The sequence below is a fragment of the Petromyzon marinus genome, chromosome 60, assembly GCF_048934315.1.
Source record: "Petromyzon marinus isolate PM22_M1 ecotype Great Lakes invasive population chromosome 60, UKy_Petmar_22M1.pri1.0, whole genome shotgun sequence".
Taxonomy (NCBI): domain Eukaryota; kingdom Metazoa; phylum Chordata; class Hyperoartia; order Petromyzontiformes; family Petromyzontidae; genus Petromyzon; species Petromyzon marinus.
In genome coordinates, this window is record NC_133726.1 from 8,505,490 (window position 1) to 8,526,412 (window position 20,923).

Here is a 20,923-nt window from a genome sequence, read left to right on the forward strand (position 1 = left end):
GCACTTTGGCAAGTCGGCTTCATACAGACATTATCTGGTGCACCGTGTACGGGAATCGAACCTGTTTGACACCCGTGTTAATCGGCTCAGCGCTGACCTCCCATGCCAACGCTGTTGAGCTTTCAAAACGCTCGACAGAGGTCGTTGAAACTGAAAATAACTCTGCACCAAAATCACTCCCGTTTCCCGTATCTGAGGATGCGATGCTTTTCCAGTAACATTTTTAATTAAGTCGATAATGCATACCGGGTGCGTATTGTACACTCTTTTTAAACTATTAATATTGTTGCCGCTTGCGTTAATGCACTCCGCAGTCTAAGAACATTCCGTACCGACGTTGCCTTATCGTTTGCTCTGATAGAACCCTTGAGGGAATAAAATGTCGCTTGGTAATACTCACAATGTGGTACTAAAGGGATAATACGGACTTGGCAAGCGGACACTGGCTTTTGTGGCCTTTATGTTGTCATGCGCAACATCGTAATGCTGCAGTGACGTCCACTGTATTTATGTTCAAATATTTAGGGGTGATGGCACTCTGGACGTCTCTCGAGTGCCATGACGCACCTGGTAGTCACTTAAAACTAGTTTTTTTATTTCCAAAGTTTCAAACTCGTGTCTTGGGCAACTTGGGACAACGCAGCATATGAGATGTTTGTCGTTCTTGTTGAGTCCTACTTGGAGAGGGGGAGAACACAAACGTTTTACAATTTTGATAAGGCCATAATCAGTTTAATGCCTTTGATCCATCCATTTGGCGCAGTGATTGCACTATGCAAAGACACCGCCATACAAAGGCCTCATACGGTGCTGTCTACAGCTACGATAATGTTAACGGTGGTTGTTAATTTGTAATTACTTCTGGCCAGAGTAATGTGGAATCTCCAGAAATGGCTCAGGCTTGTATAAATATTCACCCCTTACCAATTTAAGTAACCTTGACTGTTCCTCTTGAGTCTCATTTATAACCAGTCCAACAGTCTCATAATACCGCATTGGGCTGTTGGGCTCATTTTAGTCCTCTCAGATCATTATTTGAATATATGTTTTGTGTTATTTACATTTATTTATCGCAATCTTTTGCAGCCACGCAGTGCACATGTGTAAGGAAACCTAGTTGCATCCTGCTATAATTCAAATCTCTAGTGCGTGTCGTTTTTCGCGATAGCAATGAATGGGAGATTTTGCCACAGTTTCTGCCACAGTGGTTTTGCTGCACAACAAAACGATGAACACAAATACATAAATGCTACAGCTAATTAAGACAAAGAAAATAAATGCATTTTTAAATCGAATGGGTTTAAGAAATGTGTTACAGCTGAAAGTGTCCCAAGTCACACCAGAGCAGGTTTAGAAGTATTTGAATCAGTGTTAATGCCCTAAGGTTCTGACAGCCAACTAAAGCAACTTATGATCTAAGATCCTTGTGGACAGAGAAATGTCCCCATGCTGTTTTTATACCGACTGGCTTGTTTATGATTAAAATCTCTCAAATCTGAGATCCTTTAAGGAAGACAACTCCTCCAGTATATGGTAGCCATTGGTAGATACATACCTAGACTGTGGCCTTGGCTACCCAAAACAGGTCTGAAGATTAGTTAATGATTACCAAAACGAGCGTATTCACATACATCCCATAGAGTTATAAAGTCACTTGCAGCGACGCTCCAGAGCATTTGAATAAATCGATGAAGGGAATGCTGTTCTGGACTCATTTTAGTCGTCTTTCTTTAACAGAGCTTTTAACTGGTGTTGAATAGCCCCGGGGAGGAGAGCCTACATTTTTCCTACAAAATGACAGCTATTTGTTTTTGGGCTGCAAATTCCTTTAAAGATAGCAGCTGTACACGTGACATGCACGCACAGCAATTGCCACAGTGGTTGAACCAACTGCGTTCCTGATGCTGTTGTGATAAACCGCTATCAGCTAAACAGCATGCTTCCAAAGGCTTCCCCTCTGATGGTCACCATTGAGAGATGCCTTGAAGGACCCGCGTTGACAACAGGGTCGGTGATATCCCAAACGGGTCCCCCAAATCAAACGGTGCCACGGCTGGATGCTAAACTTCAAAGGCAAAAGCGTAGTGATGTGAAGCTATGAGTGCGTTACAAAATCTGCTTCGCTTATCTGCGCCTCTGCAGGGCTTGAAGTCCTGCCAGAAAGTGGGGCGTTGTGGCCCTATCGGCTGCAAACCATCACGACCATTTCATTTACGCCAGTGTTGCTTTCCTCATAAATACGTATATATGTACATAGGTATACATTGATATATACTGCACGAACATAATAGTGAGATGCCATACCGTTAGACTGTTTGTGGGCTGTTAAGTGTCTACACACCATACAGTTCTTGGTTTTTTCAATTTTCTTGACATTTATTTTGCTGAACCTGTGTCACAGGATTTGAGTTATAATTCAGTTGTTTTCCTTTTTCCTGAAAGAGGTGTGTAACAGATCCATGAATCTCTATACCACCGTCACCGTACTCTGTTCCTTTAAAAAATGGAGCCATCGCTTTCACAATAGTCACTCACCAGTTGACAAAAAAGGTCATTCTAAATCAATGAGGTATCTTTAAATCGCCATATATATTGAATGTGTCAAACATCAACTTGTATGTGACATTAAGGTCATCTACAAAAATCACTGTATTTGGTCCATATTGCATTTTTAGTCAATTTCTGTTCACGTGCATTCAACATAAGAATGCATGACAGAAGCTTCCTCTCTCGCACCATAATTTTAACATTGGTGAACTTGCCTTGATTGATGGTAATTGCGGTAATTAGCGCACAAGACGTTCTCTTACATGCCCTGAGCTTTTGTTGTTGATTATAATGTAGCATTACAGTCCAGAGACTTGCAATAGCAAGCTATGATTGGGTGGCGGGGGGTTAAGATGACAAATATTCACGAGCCACAAATAGTCAATGGAGGAGTGGCAGCCCTTACTGAAAGTCTCTGACATTGATGCGTCACCTTGATTAGGTGTGGCATTCCACATATTTGCGATTTTTCTCCCAACATCAAGCGGTGGCTTGCGTGGGCACAGCTAAGGATGCATCATTGGACTTCCTCACTGTGCTTTTATTAAGTTTGCAATGTCACCTAACTTGGCGTCAAAGGAAAAAAAAGGAAGTTATAAGTCTGTGTACATAAACACTACAAGATGAGGGCCTTCCCATACCATGACCATACTTCACTACGCTGGGTTAGTGCGGGTTGCTGGAGGGGAGCATAGATTTTACTGAAGTGCCCCCTGTTGATAACGTGTTTCTGCAGCCTACAACACCTGTTTTCTGCACCGTGGCTGCCCATTCAAGCACTGTCTAGGCTCAGTTGTGCTTGGCTTCTGAGGTCTGCAAAGTTAGGCGCATTCCGTGTATTTTTTTACTCTGATTTTAGCTTTTTTTCGGAGGCGACCTGGCCACACAGGATAGCTCATCGAAGTGGCCTATATTATGTGGGAATTTATAGTCTCCAAATAATCTGAACGCATGTTTATAAATTTGGAGGACTCGAAGAAAAATCCACGAAACCATTGGGAGAGAACATGCGGACTCCAAATATACAGGTGTCAGGGTCTGGATTGAATCCACGATCTTCCTGCATACCAGCGGAAGGAGATAACATCTCGCCATCTCAGCACCCATAGGCTTACATGTATTTAGTCATGCATGTATTTTTTTTCCAATTGTTCAATAGGGTTTGAAGTCATTGACTGCAATTGTTGTTCAACTGTCAATAACAATCCACAAAATAATGTTCAGATTTTCCTCTGCCTTTATTAAGGCAAGTTCAGCAAACTTGGATATGGCTTCTCAGGAGCACATTGTTAAAATGTTTACTTCACAGTGACCCATTACGGCCACAATTTGAGTGCGAAAATGTATTTACCATCAATTTTTCCCAATCTTTTTTCCATTTAGAGTGAAATAATGTACAACTTGCCGGTTCTGATAGAGCCGATATAACATTTTACGGATCGTCTCCGATACAGATAACTAAGCGATTTGTTTATGTTTCTGTTGTGCAATGTAACCGGCTACCTGAGGCCCTGTGTAGGCCTGAACGAAGGGGAAAAAAAGTTGGAACCTTCCTTTCCATGTCTCCACGATTCGTTTCGTTCTCCAATCGCCGGCCCCAAAATACCTGAGCACTATTTATTACAAGTCGCTGTGCATTAAATAGCCTAGCCTGACCCTGACGCGCTTGTGCTGTCAGCTGCCCTAGTTCAGAGATACGTTATTTACGCTGCATGGTAGAGATGCCCGTGTGATGTTGAGCTATAAAAAGGTCGGCCGAGCCAAGTGAAACCATACCTCTGTGTGTCGCATGAATCTGTGTGGGTTTAATTTTTTTTGTTTGCGTGCGTTTTCAATGTTATTTTTGGGCGTACTATTTTGCATCATGTCACGAGAGGCTGAAATTTCAATATGTATTGCAGAATGCGGGATATGGCTCCACATTAGAGAATGCCCTCTGGAAAAATAACATGGCATATACTTCTGGGGAACATTCAATTACATCTTATCCACTCTTAAGTGGTGGTGCACTTTCTCAGATGGCTTGGTGCACGCGCGTTCATTGCAGTACAAACTGATTTTAATTATTACGTATAAATACATAATTTTTCGCATGTTTTTAATGCATTCAAACACGAGGGTGTCATATCATCAACTTTCTACACTTGATACTCCAGTTTAATTATGGGTTGTTGCCAAGATTTGGCCGTCAGAATCAGCTTGTAGTATGTCAGGTCTTTGTGACATTTTATTTGCCCCCCCCCCACCACCAAGCAACCCGGAACAAACACTTTTTAAGTTTCTATTATAAATGCAATTGGCCAAAGTGCTCCACATGGCAGAAAATGGAGAGCCTAGTTTAAACCTCTTCGTCACGGAGGTGAGCAAGCTTGGATGCCTGGGCAAGGTGTGCCCAATTAGACTGAATAATTTCCTTTTTAAAGCTTTCGTGACTGCAAGGATTCATCTTCTTTGGTTCGTTCGGTAAAGTCACGTAGAATGAGAATGAAATAATAAATTGTTAAAATAAAATAACACAATAAAATTCTCACGACGTTTCGGCCACAACTGTCTGGAGGACAGTCTCGTCCCTTCACCTGATGAAGGCCGCTTGTGTTGTGGCCGAAACGTCGTGATAATTTTATTGTGTTATTTTATCTTATCAATTTATTATTTTATTCTCATTCTACGTGACTTTACCGAAAGAACCAAAGAAGACATTTCCTTCTTGCGTATGGCATATTCAGGAACTTATTGCCAATGTCGAGGTCGACTAGCCACAGTGGGGCTTCAGGAGTGTCGTTTTAATTTTCCACCATTGAAGTAGCACAGACCACCACAGTGGTCTATTTCTGTACGCGCCATTGTTTTAATTTCACGGCCACCATCGCACCACGGTTTGTCTTTAATTCTCCATTTATGAAGATGTGCGCATCAGCCTTGATGTTCTGATAAAGTTCATGGTACACTCGTATCATGGAGTAATGTCAAAGCTAGGAGGCATTCTGTATGAGGTGTTTCGGATGTCCACGTGAGTCCCTGTGATATCTGGAGGTTGTCTCGAAAAGTCCGATCATAAAACGATGTACACCTGGTCAGACATCCCAAGAAAGACCAAGAAAGCGATGGGCCAATGACATGAGCAAATGGCCACTGATGCAGATTAACAATACAGTGAGACTGGCGGAGATCGAAGATAAATATAGGAAGGTGCTGCACCGGCAACCTTGTGGAAACAGTTTTTAGTTTCAAGTTTCTTTCGTTTTAATCGGGTGAGAACTGAAGAGACCAGCAGGAGTCTCACTTTCAAGAGTGACATGGAGCATTAGGTTGCCAGTAGCTGGCGACTTTTGCTATGTACAATCCTAATTAAGTAGTTTTGCAGGTGACTTTCTATCTTGGAAAATGTGTACCCTAACGCCAGAACACACAAATGGCCTATTCTTGAGAATGCCAATGAAACAGATGGCGCTTAGTATTATTTCGGTTATTACACCCGCAGTGATAATCAAAACACCGGCTAGAATTGAACCGTGAACCTCTGCAACAAGCGGCAAATACACTTCCGCTTGGCCATGTCACCGCCGAATAGGGACGGCACTGGACGGAACAATAGCAATGTAAAGATTAAATCTGTTTGTGTGCTCAAGATACATGCATGTACGATGGGACTGTTTCTGATTCACGTATGTTTATACGGAAGTGGTTACGCAGTGCCCCCCCCCCCCCGCACACTGTGCCAAGAAGCTGGTGACCCCAGTTTCACATCCTGCACCGCCCCCCCCCTTTTGACCAACCCGCACTGACCAGCTTGGTGAAGTATGTTATGTTCTGAACAACCCCCATAACGCACATGGCGTTGGGAAGCCTAAATTTAGAGTTGGACTGGCAAAAGGCTGCCGATTACATTTTTAAGATTTGTCACAAAATAATCTATATGACGATTAAATTTGAACATTTCCGTAGATTCACATCCCTGCACATACGAGAAAATAGTCAGCCTCACCTCTCATTAGCATAAGTTCTCCATACATGCATCACAAGGGGCAAAGGAAAAAATAAGTCATTAATTGTAACCCCACGTCATCTGCTTACTGTACTGTGGAGTTGAAAAGTGTATCTTACAATGGGGAAAATTTGTTTATTTCCTTGCTTTGACATTCTAATTGCCCCTTTTGTTTTTTTATTTGGGGTTTTGTGGGGAGATTTTTTTTGTTGTGCATCAAGAGCTACATATAATGGTGGTGCTGCGCATTTCCTTTGTGCGAGCAACTTCAGCTAAAGCTACTAAGCCCGTAATATGTAACATCAGGGGGGAAAAACCAGACAGATTATGCACGCTGTTACGTATTCGAATTCTTTTAATGTACTGCACCTGGTTTCAGAACCAGAATTTTATGGGCCCTGTCTGTTGAAAACAGATAAAATGCTTACAGAACAATCTGCTCTATAATTATATTTTTGAATGTAGTTAAATTTACATTTCTGTGCAGCAGTGATTGATACATGTGGCCACTATGTACTGCCTAAAAATATAGACCCGAGATGGTGACTAAAGACTGAACCGGCACCAGTGTGTTTTTGGGTTCCAATTATGTTCCAGCCACCCTTGATGAAATCGGATTCTTAAGTGCAACGAGTTCATGGTTTCAGTTTAGTCACCAATGCTTGCATAAAACCCTTATGTTATTAAATTTTGTTTGTTACTTGATTTGGTTTGATTGACATGTGACTATCACACTTGTGGGGAATAAATGTCCATATTGTGGATAAAGAGGCATAATTAAGTGACTATAGAAATGATCCTGTCATGATGAGGTGTGCATGCATTTGTTACTTAATCTGTATAGTTTTCTTTCATGGGCTAAGGTCAGGTTATTGTTTAAATTCGTGATTAATAAACCAACGCAGTACTAACAGAATTGTTATTGAACAAAACTGCTGCTTTGCATTGGTAACAATTGACGACACAAAGTGACTGCCGACCTATGAATGATCATGACTTTATTTTCATCTGGTGTAGCTGTCTGAATCCCTGTAGCTGACTGCTGTGGTGTGTGTTGGTGCTGTTTCCACAGACATAATGGCGAGCCCAGCCAAGGAGAACTACCGGATGAGAAGCTACAAAAACAAGGCGCTGAATCCGCAGGAGATGCGGCGACGGCGTGAGGAGGAGGGCATTCAGCTGCGCAAGCAAAAGCGAGAGCAGCAGGTGCAAGCTTGTGTGCGCCCTTGTCCCCTGCTGGGGTTTGTCATCCCATGTGCAAGATGGACACAGTGATGTAATTTACTTCGGACGCCGCATTTTATAGTGTCAACTTTTCTTCAGAGCAGTGTTCTTCATTGCAAGGCCCGCCGGCCCCTGGTGTTCTTGAATGCGGTCACTGACGTGCGGCCCCCGGCAATTCACATCTGTCAACACCCCCCATCATTGTGCTGTCAAACCCAATGGTTTTAAATGTGTGGTGGCCTTCACACTGATGTCTTATCGGCGAAAGTGGCCCCTCTCCGAAAATTAGTGGAGACCACTGCTTTCAAGTGATGCAATTTTAATGTTAAATCTCATGTAAAAGTTTAGGTGTTATGTGATGAGACTGGCCCATACCATCCCAATGAGAAGTCTCCTCCACTAGTTAAGTAGCTGCTTGTGGAGGATCCTGCAGGGTATTTACCCAATGAAACCTGTATTCCCACATAAGCTGACACCAAGAGCGAAGCATGTCATCTGGCCTACGTTCAGTCGTGCTTGTAGTTTCTAGTGTTAGGGTTGTGATGACGTATGTGTTTCTCTCCCTTGTCAGCTGTTCAAGCGTAGAAATGTGGATATTCCCAATGAGGATGTCTCAATGGACAATGGAATCCAAGATCCCTCCGTCACCACCACCATACCTGGGGTGAGACTCCCTTCCCTTCTGCCCCCCCACCCAACTGGCACGCTGCCCCCTCATTGGGTCACGTGCCCTCGCGTGGTAGTGGCGTTGCACTCAAAGAATGAGCCATTGGAGAAGTTGACACTGGCATTGAAGTGTCTTCTGTAGTGAGTGTGGTGATTTCCTTAAGAGTAGGGTTTTTCTAAAGAGTAGGGATCTTCTAATGGCGGCTTATGACCAAATGTGGCCTGCGAAGACTTTTGGAGTTGCCTGCCAAGGCAGAAACAAATTATAGCGATGAAAATTGAGCAAAATCTAGATTAAACCTTTTGACAAAAAACAAAGATAAACAATTGAGGTTAGAGTCCTGGAGAGGTTACAGATCAAGTGGTCAAATGTACGGACGCTATACAAGGTGACGACGCCATGTTACACCATAGCGTCCATCCACTTGGCCCGCTGGAAAATATAGTTGAGGGAATCCCTGGCTCAGAAGTTGCCTCTGTGAAAATGTGAGACGATAAAACGGAGGAGAAATGTTACCATTGTTTAGTCATGATGTTTTCCTCCATAGTGATACGTACTTAATAATATGAACTCAAACCAAGGAGATTTTAAGCTTTGCTTATAACTCGTGACATACTCTCAAGCAGATGTTACTTATAAAGAACAAAGCACATTAATAATGCGGTCGTATTCTTCTTTACATTGGCAGACTTGAATATACGCATATGGTAATGCCTGTGCACGTGATGTTCGTGGGTCGGCAGGTAACGTAGTAATTCCGCTGCATCGTCTTAATTTCAGGAGTTCTCGGTCATCACGATTGAAATGCTGCAGATGATTTTTTCTGACGACCCCGAGCATCAGCTTGCCGCCACGCAAAAGTTCAGAAAGCTCCTCTCTAAAGGTACGCGTATCGCAACCGGAAGTGAAGTCCATTGACGTTTTGGTTCCAAGACCGAGGTGGTTTCCATGACCTGGGATTGTGGGAGGAGTGACTGAGAAGTGTAGTTCTATTTTCTGTTTTGTTACAACGCTGGAATAGCAGTCACCGAGAACATTTTGGGAAATGGGAAATGTCCTCAGTGTAAATGTAAGAACTCAAGTTGAAATCATTTTCTGCCAGATGTTTTTTTTTACATTTACTATTCTTTAAAAAAGTGATTTAAAACTGCTCTGTCAAAATACCATGTAAGCGTTTCAATATTTTTTATCAAAGTACTATTTACAGTCTTGTTTGGGTGGAAAAGTATGTATTTAAAATAAATAGGATTTAAAAAAATGTAAATGTACAAAAAAATGTAAATATTTGACCAATAGCCACGTAACTTTATAGTGTTGACTCCCATACTTACAGATGCTGTTATTCTCAACATTGGTTACCACCAATACAAATGTTCATAAAATCAAGGGACAAATACATTGACTACGTTCATCATTAACACTGTGTTATACCAGAAAAGCATCTGATAATACTTCAGACCATGATCCTTCTCTTTGAGAAGCAACCTCTGAAATGAGAATCGCAAATCAACATGGAACATGACGCAGGAAACGGTGAAGTGGAGCAGCGTATATAGCATCTTCACATGCATGTGTGTGTGAGACGTACAGGGAGCAGTGGCATAGTGGTGAGCACACTGCTATGAACCTGGCGACCCGAGTTTGATTTCTGGCCACGGCTAACATCAGTGGTCAGTGACAGCTGAACCAGTCCCTGGGGCTCCCTTTTGCCAACTCGGCCTTAAATGAGTACTCGGTGTGGTGTATAAGTTTTAGAACGATGGAGACAAAGGTGGCCGGGTGTAGTGCTGGCCACACCACCACCTCGTGCACCGTTCCGGCCGTCATAGGTGCTTGCGTAACAGCACTTGCCCTGAGCCTGCGTAGGCTATGCGAGGCGGGTGGGAGTCGTTGTGTGACATGTTCCCCTTCCCTCTCTACACAACTCAGAGCCCAACCCCCCGATCGACGAGGTAATCGTCTCGCCCGGCGTGGTGCCTCGCTTCGTTGAGTTCCTCAAGAGGAGGGAAAACTGCACGCTGCAGGTTTGTCGCGCGTATTCCTCCTGCGCGTGTGCACGCCATTGCGCAGCTGGCTAGCTCACCGGACCCTCCAAATACACAGGTTGCTGGTTCAGTCTCCCGGCGTGGCTGTTGAAACAGTGGTGCAAGTTTCTTAAACCCCCCCCCCCCCCACCCTCTGTCCGTTTAACACGTAGGCCTTCATGACCAGAGGTTTTTTTGGGTTAGATCGTATAAATATGAATGTGTCGTTTAACCCGCCACCACCCGACGCAGCCAGTTTGTAAAGTTTGTCACGTGAAAAAAATATTCTAATTCGTTACTGGTTCAACACACCGGTGTGCAATTACAATTCGAGTACGACGTTTTGCCGGTAATTACAACAATCAGCCTCATCAGGCGACAGACAGTTTTATGGAAAAATCCTCCTGTTTCAGTCCTCTGTCCACCAAGCAGTTTAAATCGTTTAGCCACAGTCGCTCAGCAGGCCATGTGTAGTGGGGTAAATTGTGGGGAATCCCACCACTTTGAAGACCTGGCCAACATGAAGAGTCGACCAGGGAGGCGCTCTCATGCGTCGAGGAGTGGAGGCATAAGCAAGTAGTTACCAGTCTGCACCTGCACCTTCACATTGCCGTGATCCCCAAATGCTTTGGAGGCACGGCATGGTGGGTCATGCACCTTTGCCGAGACTTCCAAACCCACTGCTCTGCAAGGTGACCAGGAGATGGCACTAGAGCAATTGGATTTGTATTACGTTTGAGTCGCCTTTTGAGTGTTATCCCTCTGTGTGCTCTTTCTCTGGGCACTCTGGTTTCTCCCACACGCAGGACAACAATACGTGACTTTACCGAAAGAACCAAGAATATGAATCATTGCAGTCACGAAAGCTTTAAATCAAAATATAATATAACTTGAGTTCTGTATGGAGTAGACAGCTGCTCCACTTTATTGTAGACCCGAGATGTACTCTCTCCACAGCCCGCGGCGGTCACGTAAATAACTTTTAGCAATTTACACTGATTTAGGATATTTGGCATTCTATAGAATTTATGAGGAGAAAATAGGGATTTTATCGTGCTTAAAGAGAGGTGCACCCAAAAAACATGTTGGTTTTTGTAGACACTTAAACTATGGTCTGTCCCAGGCTTGCCAACTTGAGTTTGACACTTCAGTCATGAGAGAAAAACTTTAAACATTTGTCGCACGTGCTGCAATGGCATTGCTGTAGTGAGGCGTTAAAACGTATTGCGGTAATGCCGCAGTGATATCAGCAGAGCACGCCTGATGAACTTATTCATTAACAAGGATCCAAACTCGTCGGACAGGGGCACAAAACCTTACTCTTGACTATTACAAGAACATTTTATTTATTGGGTTGATTCTTTTTATTATTTAGGCATCATTTAAAGTATTTTTTTTCTGCACACCCAATGTTTGGCTTTACAAATCAGAAGTGTAATGGGTACATTACTGTTAGTCAATCGGCTGGTCGTATTTGGTGGGGGTAAAGTGTGGGGGGGGGGGTACCCTTTTGAGGGGGCTCTCTAAAAGTTCCCTCTAGCAGATGGCCCTTCTGCCAGCAGCAGTGGCGTGAGCGAGTAGTGGCAGGGGCTGTGCCGGCTTGCCGTACTCGAGGTGGCAGGCCCGTTCAAAACGTTGTCGCGTCCACTCCGGTGTCGCCCGCAGTTCGAGGCTGCGTGGGCGCTGACCAACATCGCCTCGGGGACATCGACGCAGACGCGGGTGGTGATCACGGCCGGCGCCGTGCCCATCTTCATCACGCTGCTCTCCTCTGACTTTGAGGACGTGCAGGAGCAGGTAGGGCAGGGGGGTTCACCTGTCGTCGGCTTTGCCTGGATGAACTTACTAGGGGTTGGTGCCTGGAGAATGTGGCTGCTGCTACGCGTAGTCCTCGGCATGTGCGTTTCCTACGCCTGCCTGTCATGCACGCAACCTCAGGCCGGCGCTTTGACAATCGCGACTCAGGGCCGCTCCTGTAATTCACCAGGCACGGCGAGCGATTTATAACCCCAAACACATTTACTGCTCGCTCACCGCACGTGCGATCGCTTGTTACTCACCGCGTACTCTGCATTTGCCTCCCACCACCCTTGCTCGTTTACCGCTTGGCGTACTCGCCACTCCACAGGCTCACTTAGCGCTCACTGCATTCGGTGGCACTTGCTGCTCACTGCACATTGCTATTGCTTGCCATTCATCAGCAAGGCAGTAAAAAAAAGATCCATTAATGGGCCTCTAAGCCTGTGTTGGGAAATGTATTTTAAAATATTTACCAAATGCAGTTTTAATTTTTAGCTGTTCCTCATTCATGGGTGGTCAATGACTAGGTGTTTACCTGACCATTAACCTCATCACATAACTTTATGAATCTTCTTTGGTTCTTTCGGTAAAGTCACGTAGAATGAGAATAAAATAATAAATTTATAAAATAAAATAACACAATAAAATTCTCACGACGTTTCGGCCACAACACAAGCGGCCTTCATCAGGTGAAGGGACCAGCCTGTCTCGAAGACTGCGCTGGAGTGTCTTCGAGACAGGCTGGTCCCTTCACCTGATGAAGGCCGCTTGTGTTGTGGCCGAAACGTCGTGAGAATTAAATTTTATTATTTTATTCTCATTCTACGTGACTTTACCGAAAGAACCAAAGAAGATGAATCCTTGCATTCACGAAAGCTTTAAATCGAAACTTTATGAATGTTTGACATTTATAGTTTTGCTAATGGACAGTCCTCTGCGTCTGGCTATGAGCAACACAGTGCAGACCGCTTTTGCGCTAATCCAGTGTCCTAATGTTTCCTTGCTGTCATTCCTGAAATTCTTACAGCACAAAGCAGGGTTTCATTAACTACACAATGCGATTTAGACCATCTGCAGAAACAACTTGGGATGCTAAAGTGTGTTGGCTCTCATTCCCATTACCGTGTTTTTGTTTCCCAATGGGTGGGGAAATATTGCTCTCGAATCTCTTACTGCAAGTGTTGTTTTAAGTCCTCTCTCAAGTGGCAGTGACTAAGAATTCCAACCTCGCGCAGTAAGTGTTTAGGTTGAGTGCCTTCTTAAAGGTCTTCTAGTGTCACCGCAATAGGTTTTTTCCTGTGGCGATTCATTGTATAAAGCATAACAATTTAGGCCATATATCATCACTATAGGTCGGCCACAGTTACTGATGGTGAGTTTTAACCCAAGTCGAGTTTAAACAGCATTTAATGATCATACCCAGTGTGCCTGAGAGGAACGTTTTGAATTATTCCATTTACCAGCCACATCATGGATCAGAAGTATGGACACTGACAACAACATAACGTGGAACGAATGCTAAAAGTATGCAAATTAAAACAAATATTTTATCAGAATTGCAGTGCGAGAGAAAAAGAGGAATGCCATGGATGAGTGAACAAATGTAAATCGGGAGACATCATTCCTCCTCCCCGCACTGTCCACCGCCCCTTGCCGCAGGCCGTGTGGGCGCTGGGAAACATCGCCGGAGACAGCCCCGAGTGCCGCGACTACGTCCTCGAGTGTGGCATCCTCGCGCCGTTGCTGCAGTGAGTGCGACGAACGGTTGCCCCTGCTCTCCCTCCGTGTGATTTTATAAAAACGCAACGCCCCCTCCACAAATACGAAGGAGGTGTTGCGCGGTGACTACACTCCGCTGCTCCTGACGCCGGTTTTCTGGCTTTTGGCCACTTGGATGTGAAATTGCAGTCGTTGCTCTGCATCTACATCAGCCGTACGAAAGAAGTTGATTGTGGCCGTCTGTTAATAATTGACATTCATAACTCACCAGATTTTGCAGACAAGTCAAAAACTTAGAGGCGTGGAGCCAGGCTCAGGGCTGCTCGCAAACCTGACCAAACAGATAGGCCTTTAGATGTTTCTTGAAAGTCGGTGCATTTGATGTTGCGGATGTGCAAAGGGATAGAGTTCCACGCCGAGGGGGCGACAACAGAGAACCAACGCAAGGCTGTAACAGTTCGAGACCTCCGTGTCCGAAGCAGATTTTGAGTGACGCTGCTGCGTAGGGTTCTACCTTGAGCTTCAGTGCAAGGCGAGAGTAGTGAGGTGAGGTGTGGTGGGGAACTGGTGGTGAAGGCACAACGACAAAGGCAGGCGATTTTGTCAGAGTTCGCTAATGACCGCACACAAAAGACTTGGCGTTACATTTGGTTCTGCGCTAAAATTGAAAAAATGCCGACTTTTAATTAAAGGTGTTGGTTTGCTACACGCATTACTATGGCATACTGGATGAGAGTGCGGCCACCCTCTTACTGTGTAGATGAGACGTCACTTGAAGCGATGTCAGAGTTAACTCTGGTATCCGCTTTCTTTCGTGTTTTTGTATTGTTGTTGGAACTTTCTGACCTCGTGCCCGTACTGGACATCATATGTCAAAAAGAGCTTCGTAGCTTAGCCGATTCCTCCAGCATAAATTAAGATTCCGATTCTGAAGAAGCCGAAAGGGGGGGAAAAAAAGCAGAAGTGTTGAACCGGACTTGGTCCTGCCTCTCTCCACGCAGGCTGCTCACCAAGTCGAACCGCCTGACAATGACGCGGAACGCAGTGTGGGCGCTCTCCAACCTCTGCCGTGGAAAGAACCCCCCGCCAGACTTTGCCAAGGTGACGGTGCCGCCTGACGGATGCAGTTTCGCTTGCCGTGCACACACGGTGTTGCCCTCGAAATTCCGGGCCCTGTGCTATGCCCAGGTTTTTCTTAACAAAAAAGCCCATTTGTTTCCGTGAAGACCAATTGTAGCCAATTGTTATTGCTGTGAATGTCATTTCAAACCATTGCCGATGGCCAAATCGACTAGAATAATGCTCCCTATCACATTCGATCTCGGGACACTGAGCGCGGTTGTGCCTGCCTAGTGCTTGGATGGGTGCTCCCACATCTATGTACCCCACTTTCACCAACCCCCCCCCCCCCACAACCCACACAGTGTGGGGCAGCCGTCACCCAGCAGTGGACCGACAAAAGGACCGTCCGTGCATGTACAAACCATTGCTGCAGTGTGCAACCACAGGTGACGTCCACCTGTCTGCCTGTGTTTGTGCGCCTATGCACACTCGCGCTTATTTACCCTCCTTGTGCGTCCTCCCCTCCCCCAGGTGTCTCCGTGCCTGAACGTGCTGTCGCGCTTGCTGTACAGCACCGACACGGACATCCTAGCAGACGCCTGCTGGGCGCTCAGCTACCTGTCGGATGGCCCCAACGACAAGATCCAGGCGGTGATTGACTCGGGCGTGTGCCGTCGCCTCGTTGAACTGCTCATGTGAGTTTCCACTGCTCCCCCCCACACCCCCCACCATGTGATCCATAATTTTTTACTCTTTACAAATCTGTTTGAAAGCGTTAATGCAATCGCTCTGGCTGTCCGTCTGTAGCACGGTGTCACGATTGCCCATAACGATGCTCCAATATGGACGAACCTGCTGTATGAAGCTGTTGCTCTATTTGGGACTTAACCGATAGAATACTGGCCAATTGGTCAGAGGTTTGCCCCATCCTTAAAAATACAAAGCAGAGCAAAAAGAGTACTGGTTGCATATATTCAAACGTGCTTTGTCCCATCAGCTAAATAATTCTGAGCACAATTGCACATTTGAGAGCGTTATGCAACCCGTGCGTGTATAAGAACATTTTTTAGCAGTTCATCACGAACGCAAAATGACCAGAAACACGGTCGTCTTCAAGGTGTAATGTGTAAAATTGTATGTTTATTGAATTGAGGAAGCTTATACGTGCTTGGCAAAAGACAATGGGATGGTATAATAGTTAATAATACAGTTAAGTCTTCACTATTTGTGAGCGGATTAACCCGGGTTGCGGATTAACCGCACTCATTAGCACTTTTTTAACCTGCTCACACGGGTTCTGTGTATCAGTTCCCCACTGCCCACAAGGGTCAATGACCCAGTGCCCACGTGCCTGTAAACCAATTGCTTTAGGAAGCAGTAGTATGAAGCCTCGTTTACACGTGTTTCACTTTAACCTTGTTTTAGTTTCACCTGGGCCACCCCTCTGCCCCATGACCCTCATTTACTCTGGAGTTGACAACAATAATAATGGGTAAAATATATTTTCACAACGCTCACCCTGTGTTTGACCTACTGCTGTTCCATGGAAAAAAGTGCTCATTGTTGCGAAATAGTCTCGCTCTCTAAAAGGTAATCTTTCAAAGGCCACACTTGAAATCTGATATCGAGGTAAGCGACTAAAGTTGTTCATGTGCTCGTACAGCTCTTTGTCACTCTAAATTCTTACGATAGCATTTTGCAACTGAGCGTTACATCTTTCTTAGATGCAATTTATCCCCGTAGAAATCACTCGCGCTATGCCACGGTTCTCTTGTTGAGCCTTTGTTGTCCATTGATTAGTTGGCAGCTTGCAGGGTGTGGGGGGAGCCCTTCTGTGTGGTGTAGGGCATAGGGGTTGTTTCCTATCGACTGGAAGTTGGATGGGAGGACGTGAGCAGACTGGCCCGCCTTTAAGTAAAATAGTGGAGCATGCCGGTGCCGCACTTCATTATTTATTTACCCTGGAAGGTTTTTTACGTATTAAAAAAAAAATCCCTGACCGGGGTGCTGCTTTGATGTGCGATGCGCATTTATCAGGGTTGAATTAAGGTGACGTTATAGGGGTGCCGTGGAGTGACACAAAGGGGGATGCGGAGGGAGCGGCTGGGACATGGCGTTCCTGTGAGAACGCGGCATCTCGGCTCGGATGAAAAGGATTTCCAAAGCGCAGATCCTGCCGCCTCTATTCACACACAGACCCTGGCTTGTAGACCAGACTGTGCCTTGAATTGTCAATCGTGATATTTTAGTTGTAAAATCCCAATTAGGTGGTTTGCGTAACAGTTTATCGATTTGAAATTGATAGCTGCGCTCACGGGTACGTAGGCTGAAATGTGACAATCTATTATTTAAGATTTTAGCAAATAATATGGAAATAAATCCTTTGGGATAAATAAATAATGCGGAACAAGCTGTGACATCTTGTCCGTTAAGGGAGCCTCCAGTATGTCTGTGGATTCTGAGGCTTGTGTCAGGAATTCTTTGGAGATGAGGAGAGGGGATGCTCTGCGTTGTAGCAATGTTGTGAGACATTCCCAAGCGGAGTCGATTGTACAAAGAAGTGTACGGGAAACTGTGTGCAGATGCACACACAAATATGTGCGCATGCGTATGCACCACGCATAAAATATTGTAATATACGTGTGCATAAGACATTTGCCTTTTCAGCCAAATACCGACTTTGGCTGTCGCCTGATGATGCTGGTTATTACCGGCGAAATGTCGTACTCAAATTGTAAATGTTGTGGGTCTACTGAACGAGTAACGAATTGGCGTGTTTTCTTTACGTGACGAACCTTCGTTATTGGCTGTATAGGGTGGTGGCAGGTTTATTGACACATTTACGAGATCTATCCCTAAAAAAAAAAGCTCTATGGATAAAATGGGCTGCGAAAACCTACGTGTTAAACTTACACTGAGGTGTTATGCCAATTTTAATTTAAATCCGAATTTGAGTTTTAGAAGAGACGAAAAGTGGAAAATGTTCCTCCCTTTGCCTCTCTATTTGTCTTTATTAATATCTCTTTTCTGGCTCTATCTTGGTCTCTGTTTTCCTTTCATTTTTTTCAAACCAGAGCTGCTGTCATTTCTGCTTTTGTTTTCCCCCTTTACGCTTAACGGTAATGATCGCCTGCTCCGGCACCTGCGCTCGAAGGAAATATATCAGTGCTTGCACTTAAAACATAAACTTGTGCATGTTACGGATGAATAAGTTGCATTATTCTAGACCCACAATTTTTTTTTCCCTGTCATGTTATGTACTCGGTTTAGATGGCTTTTGAGGGAGGTGTCTGGTTCGCTGTGGGTAGTTGGGCGAGTGATGGGGTTTGTAAAATGTGAGGGTTTCCCTTGTGAAGTCTGTCGCCCATGAATTTACTTTGTACTGCACAGCTGTTGAAATTTGATGCTTGCCATCATGCTCGCTGTGAAAGGCCCTTTCAGATCGGTCGCGCAATTACGGTCACATTGTCAGGCCTCTTCCAGCTGTGTGACCAACTCGGCATCATGCTGTAACGAGTTTTTTTTTTTTCCAACGGTTGTCGAGCCAGTTGTCACGTCCCTCGTGAGCATGATGATTGTACTGGTTGCGCGAACTTCGCCCATTTCTGCTTCACCGCCAGAGTCCGGTTTTTCTCGGTCTCGTTTGATTTTGAGCTCTCCCCCCTGGTTTGTCGCACTGCGCAAATCCCTCGGAGGATGGTTTTACTCGGGAAAAAACAATGAGCTCTGATTCCTCTAATTCTTGCTCTTGTCTCCTATTCTTATTTATCTGTACTGTTTTTGTTTTACCTCTGTACAGTATTTTCTCATGACATAGCACAATTTTGAAGATTTGGGATAACATTGGAGGAAGCAAACTATACAATCAAATGCCGTAGCAATTTTTTTGTTCAAAACAGCACATGATGGTGAAGTGCCACGTTGAGTCCGCCTGCTCCCGCCGTTATGTCTCGCTCAGGCACACGGACGTGAAGGTGGTGTCTCCCGCCCTGCGCGCTGTCGGAAACATCGTGACGGGAGACGACATGCAGACACAGGTAGGTGGGGGGTGTGGGGGGGGGAGTATGTCCAACTGCCGGTGACACAAACATAACAAAAACCAACCGCTCTGAATATTCATGCCTTGGTAATTTGACCGAGGTCAGAGTTCGTCGACTTGTGGTCCTCGTGCCGTACATGTGGCCGCCGAATGCTCTTGGGAGTTGCCCGCCAGGAAATGTCTTGCCGGCATGTAGGGAGATGCTGGTTAGGGAGATGAAGATTTTTTTTTTCATGTGAATAGAGAGCTGTAGACAAGAAGTAAACATTAGTTCTGTTGATTTGAGGCTTTCGTGACTGCAGGAATCCATACTCTTTGGTTCTTTCTTTCTATCCCACCTGAGGGCGATCGCTTGTGTGGCGACCGAAACGTCGTGATCTATTATTATTTTTCTACGTGACTTTACCGAAAGAACCAAAGAGTATTAGTTATGTTATGAATAGTGGTTAGAATCTCAAAATAAGTTCCTTGAGTTTAGTGGTTCCCAAGCTGTGTTCTGTGGACTGGTGATGGCCCGCAAGGCTGTGGGAAACCGACACTTGCAGGTGCTTAGATTTTGTTTCGCAAAACTATTCATTTTCTTGCACATTTTCACAACTATATAGATTGGTCAATAAAGTACAAGATCATTCTGTTTGTTTTTTTTCCTATGCTTCTAGAGTAGCTTTCATTTTGAAAAAGGTTATTGGTGCGTAGAGGCCCGTGAATAGAATCGAGGCGTGACAGGGACAGTCTGAGTCCAGACAGGTAATGATGTGACAGTCCACCAGTCCAGACAGGTAATGACGTGACGGTCCGCCAGTCCAGACAGGTAATGACGTGACAGTCCGCAAGTCCAGACAGGTAATGACGTGACGGTCCGCCAGTCCAGACAGGTAATGACGTGACAGTCCGCCAGTCCAGACAGGTTATGACGTGACGGTCCGCCAGTCCAGACAGTTAATGACGTGACTGTCCGCCAGTCCAGACAGGTAATGACGTGATGGTCCATAAGTTCAGACATCTTATTTCGTGACAGTCCGTGAGTTCGGACATCTTATGACGTGACAGTCTGCGAGTCCAGACCGGTTATGAAGCAGGGGAACGCGGATCCAACATGGCGCTTCACTGCTTTAGACAGCGAGCCATGTTATAACGATGCTTCCCTTGCCCTTTGTTCACAAACTGCCCTCTTGTCCCCTTCGTGCACACCCCATTACCACACCACAGGTGATACTGAACTGCTCGGCGCTGCCCTGTCTGCTGCATCTGCTTAGCAATCCCAAGGAGTCGATCAAAAAGGAGGCCTGCTGGACCATCTCCAATATTACAGCCGGCAGCCGGGCCCAGATACAGGTCTCACATTCCACTTGCACCTTAAAGCATGACGAGTGAGGGGACTTACAGCCAGCCGTGGTAACATTTTACTTGGCCTGTGGCTGCATGTGAGGCCCTACCACCTTGAAAACGTGCCCAGAACAATATATATCTGTCACTGCATCCATCTTAACCGTGCAATAATCCTAAGTCTAACTATTATAACTGCTAGCCCATGATCTTCTTTGGTAAACTGCTGTAGAGAATGTAATTTTAAGTTCTCAGCTTGCCTGCTACCTTTTTTGTTATCGAAATTAACAACACTTTTGTCTTAACCGAAGGCTTAATTGTGTGCTTTGATCAACCCACTGCCACCAATCAGTACGTATAAAGCCCCTCGTCAATTCACTGCTGGATGAGGGCCACCATGCCATGGTCATCAGAGCAGATTTTTGCAGAATGTCCTAAAGCAACCGCTGTCATGCTTTAAACATGGAATAATCTGTCAAAAACCTATTACCATTTCGATTTAAAGCTTTCGTGACTGCAAGGATTCATCT

The 20,923-nt window shown here is 45.1% G+C and overlaps 1 protein-coding gene across 2 annotated transcripts in view; it reads left to right on the forward strand.

The window, feature by feature from the left end:
* Positions 1-20,923, forward strand: part of KPNA5 (karyopherin subunit alpha 5) — a 38,904-nt gene that overhangs the window by 3,229 nt on the left and 14,752 nt on the right. For both annotated transcript variants that reach the window (XM_032976679.2, XM_032976680.2), the window contains exons 2-11: positions 7,605-7,738; positions 8,328-8,420; positions 9,204-9,306; positions 10,353-10,447; positions 12,113-12,244; positions 13,907-13,995; positions 14,968-15,067; positions 15,560-15,723; positions 18,987-19,065; positions 20,277-20,402. In XM_032976679.2, the coding sequence (XP_032832570.1) occupies positions 7,605-7,738; positions 8,328-8,420; positions 9,204-9,306; positions 10,353-10,447; positions 12,113-12,244; positions 13,907-13,995; positions 14,968-15,067; positions 15,560-15,723; positions 18,987-19,065; positions 20,277-20,402 (1,115 nt within the window). The remainder of the gene's footprint in view (positions 1-7,604; positions 7,739-8,327; positions 8,421-9,203; positions 9,307-10,352; positions 10,448-12,112; positions 12,245-13,906; positions 13,996-14,967; positions 15,068-15,559; positions 15,724-18,986; positions 19,066-20,276; positions 20,403-20,923) is intronic.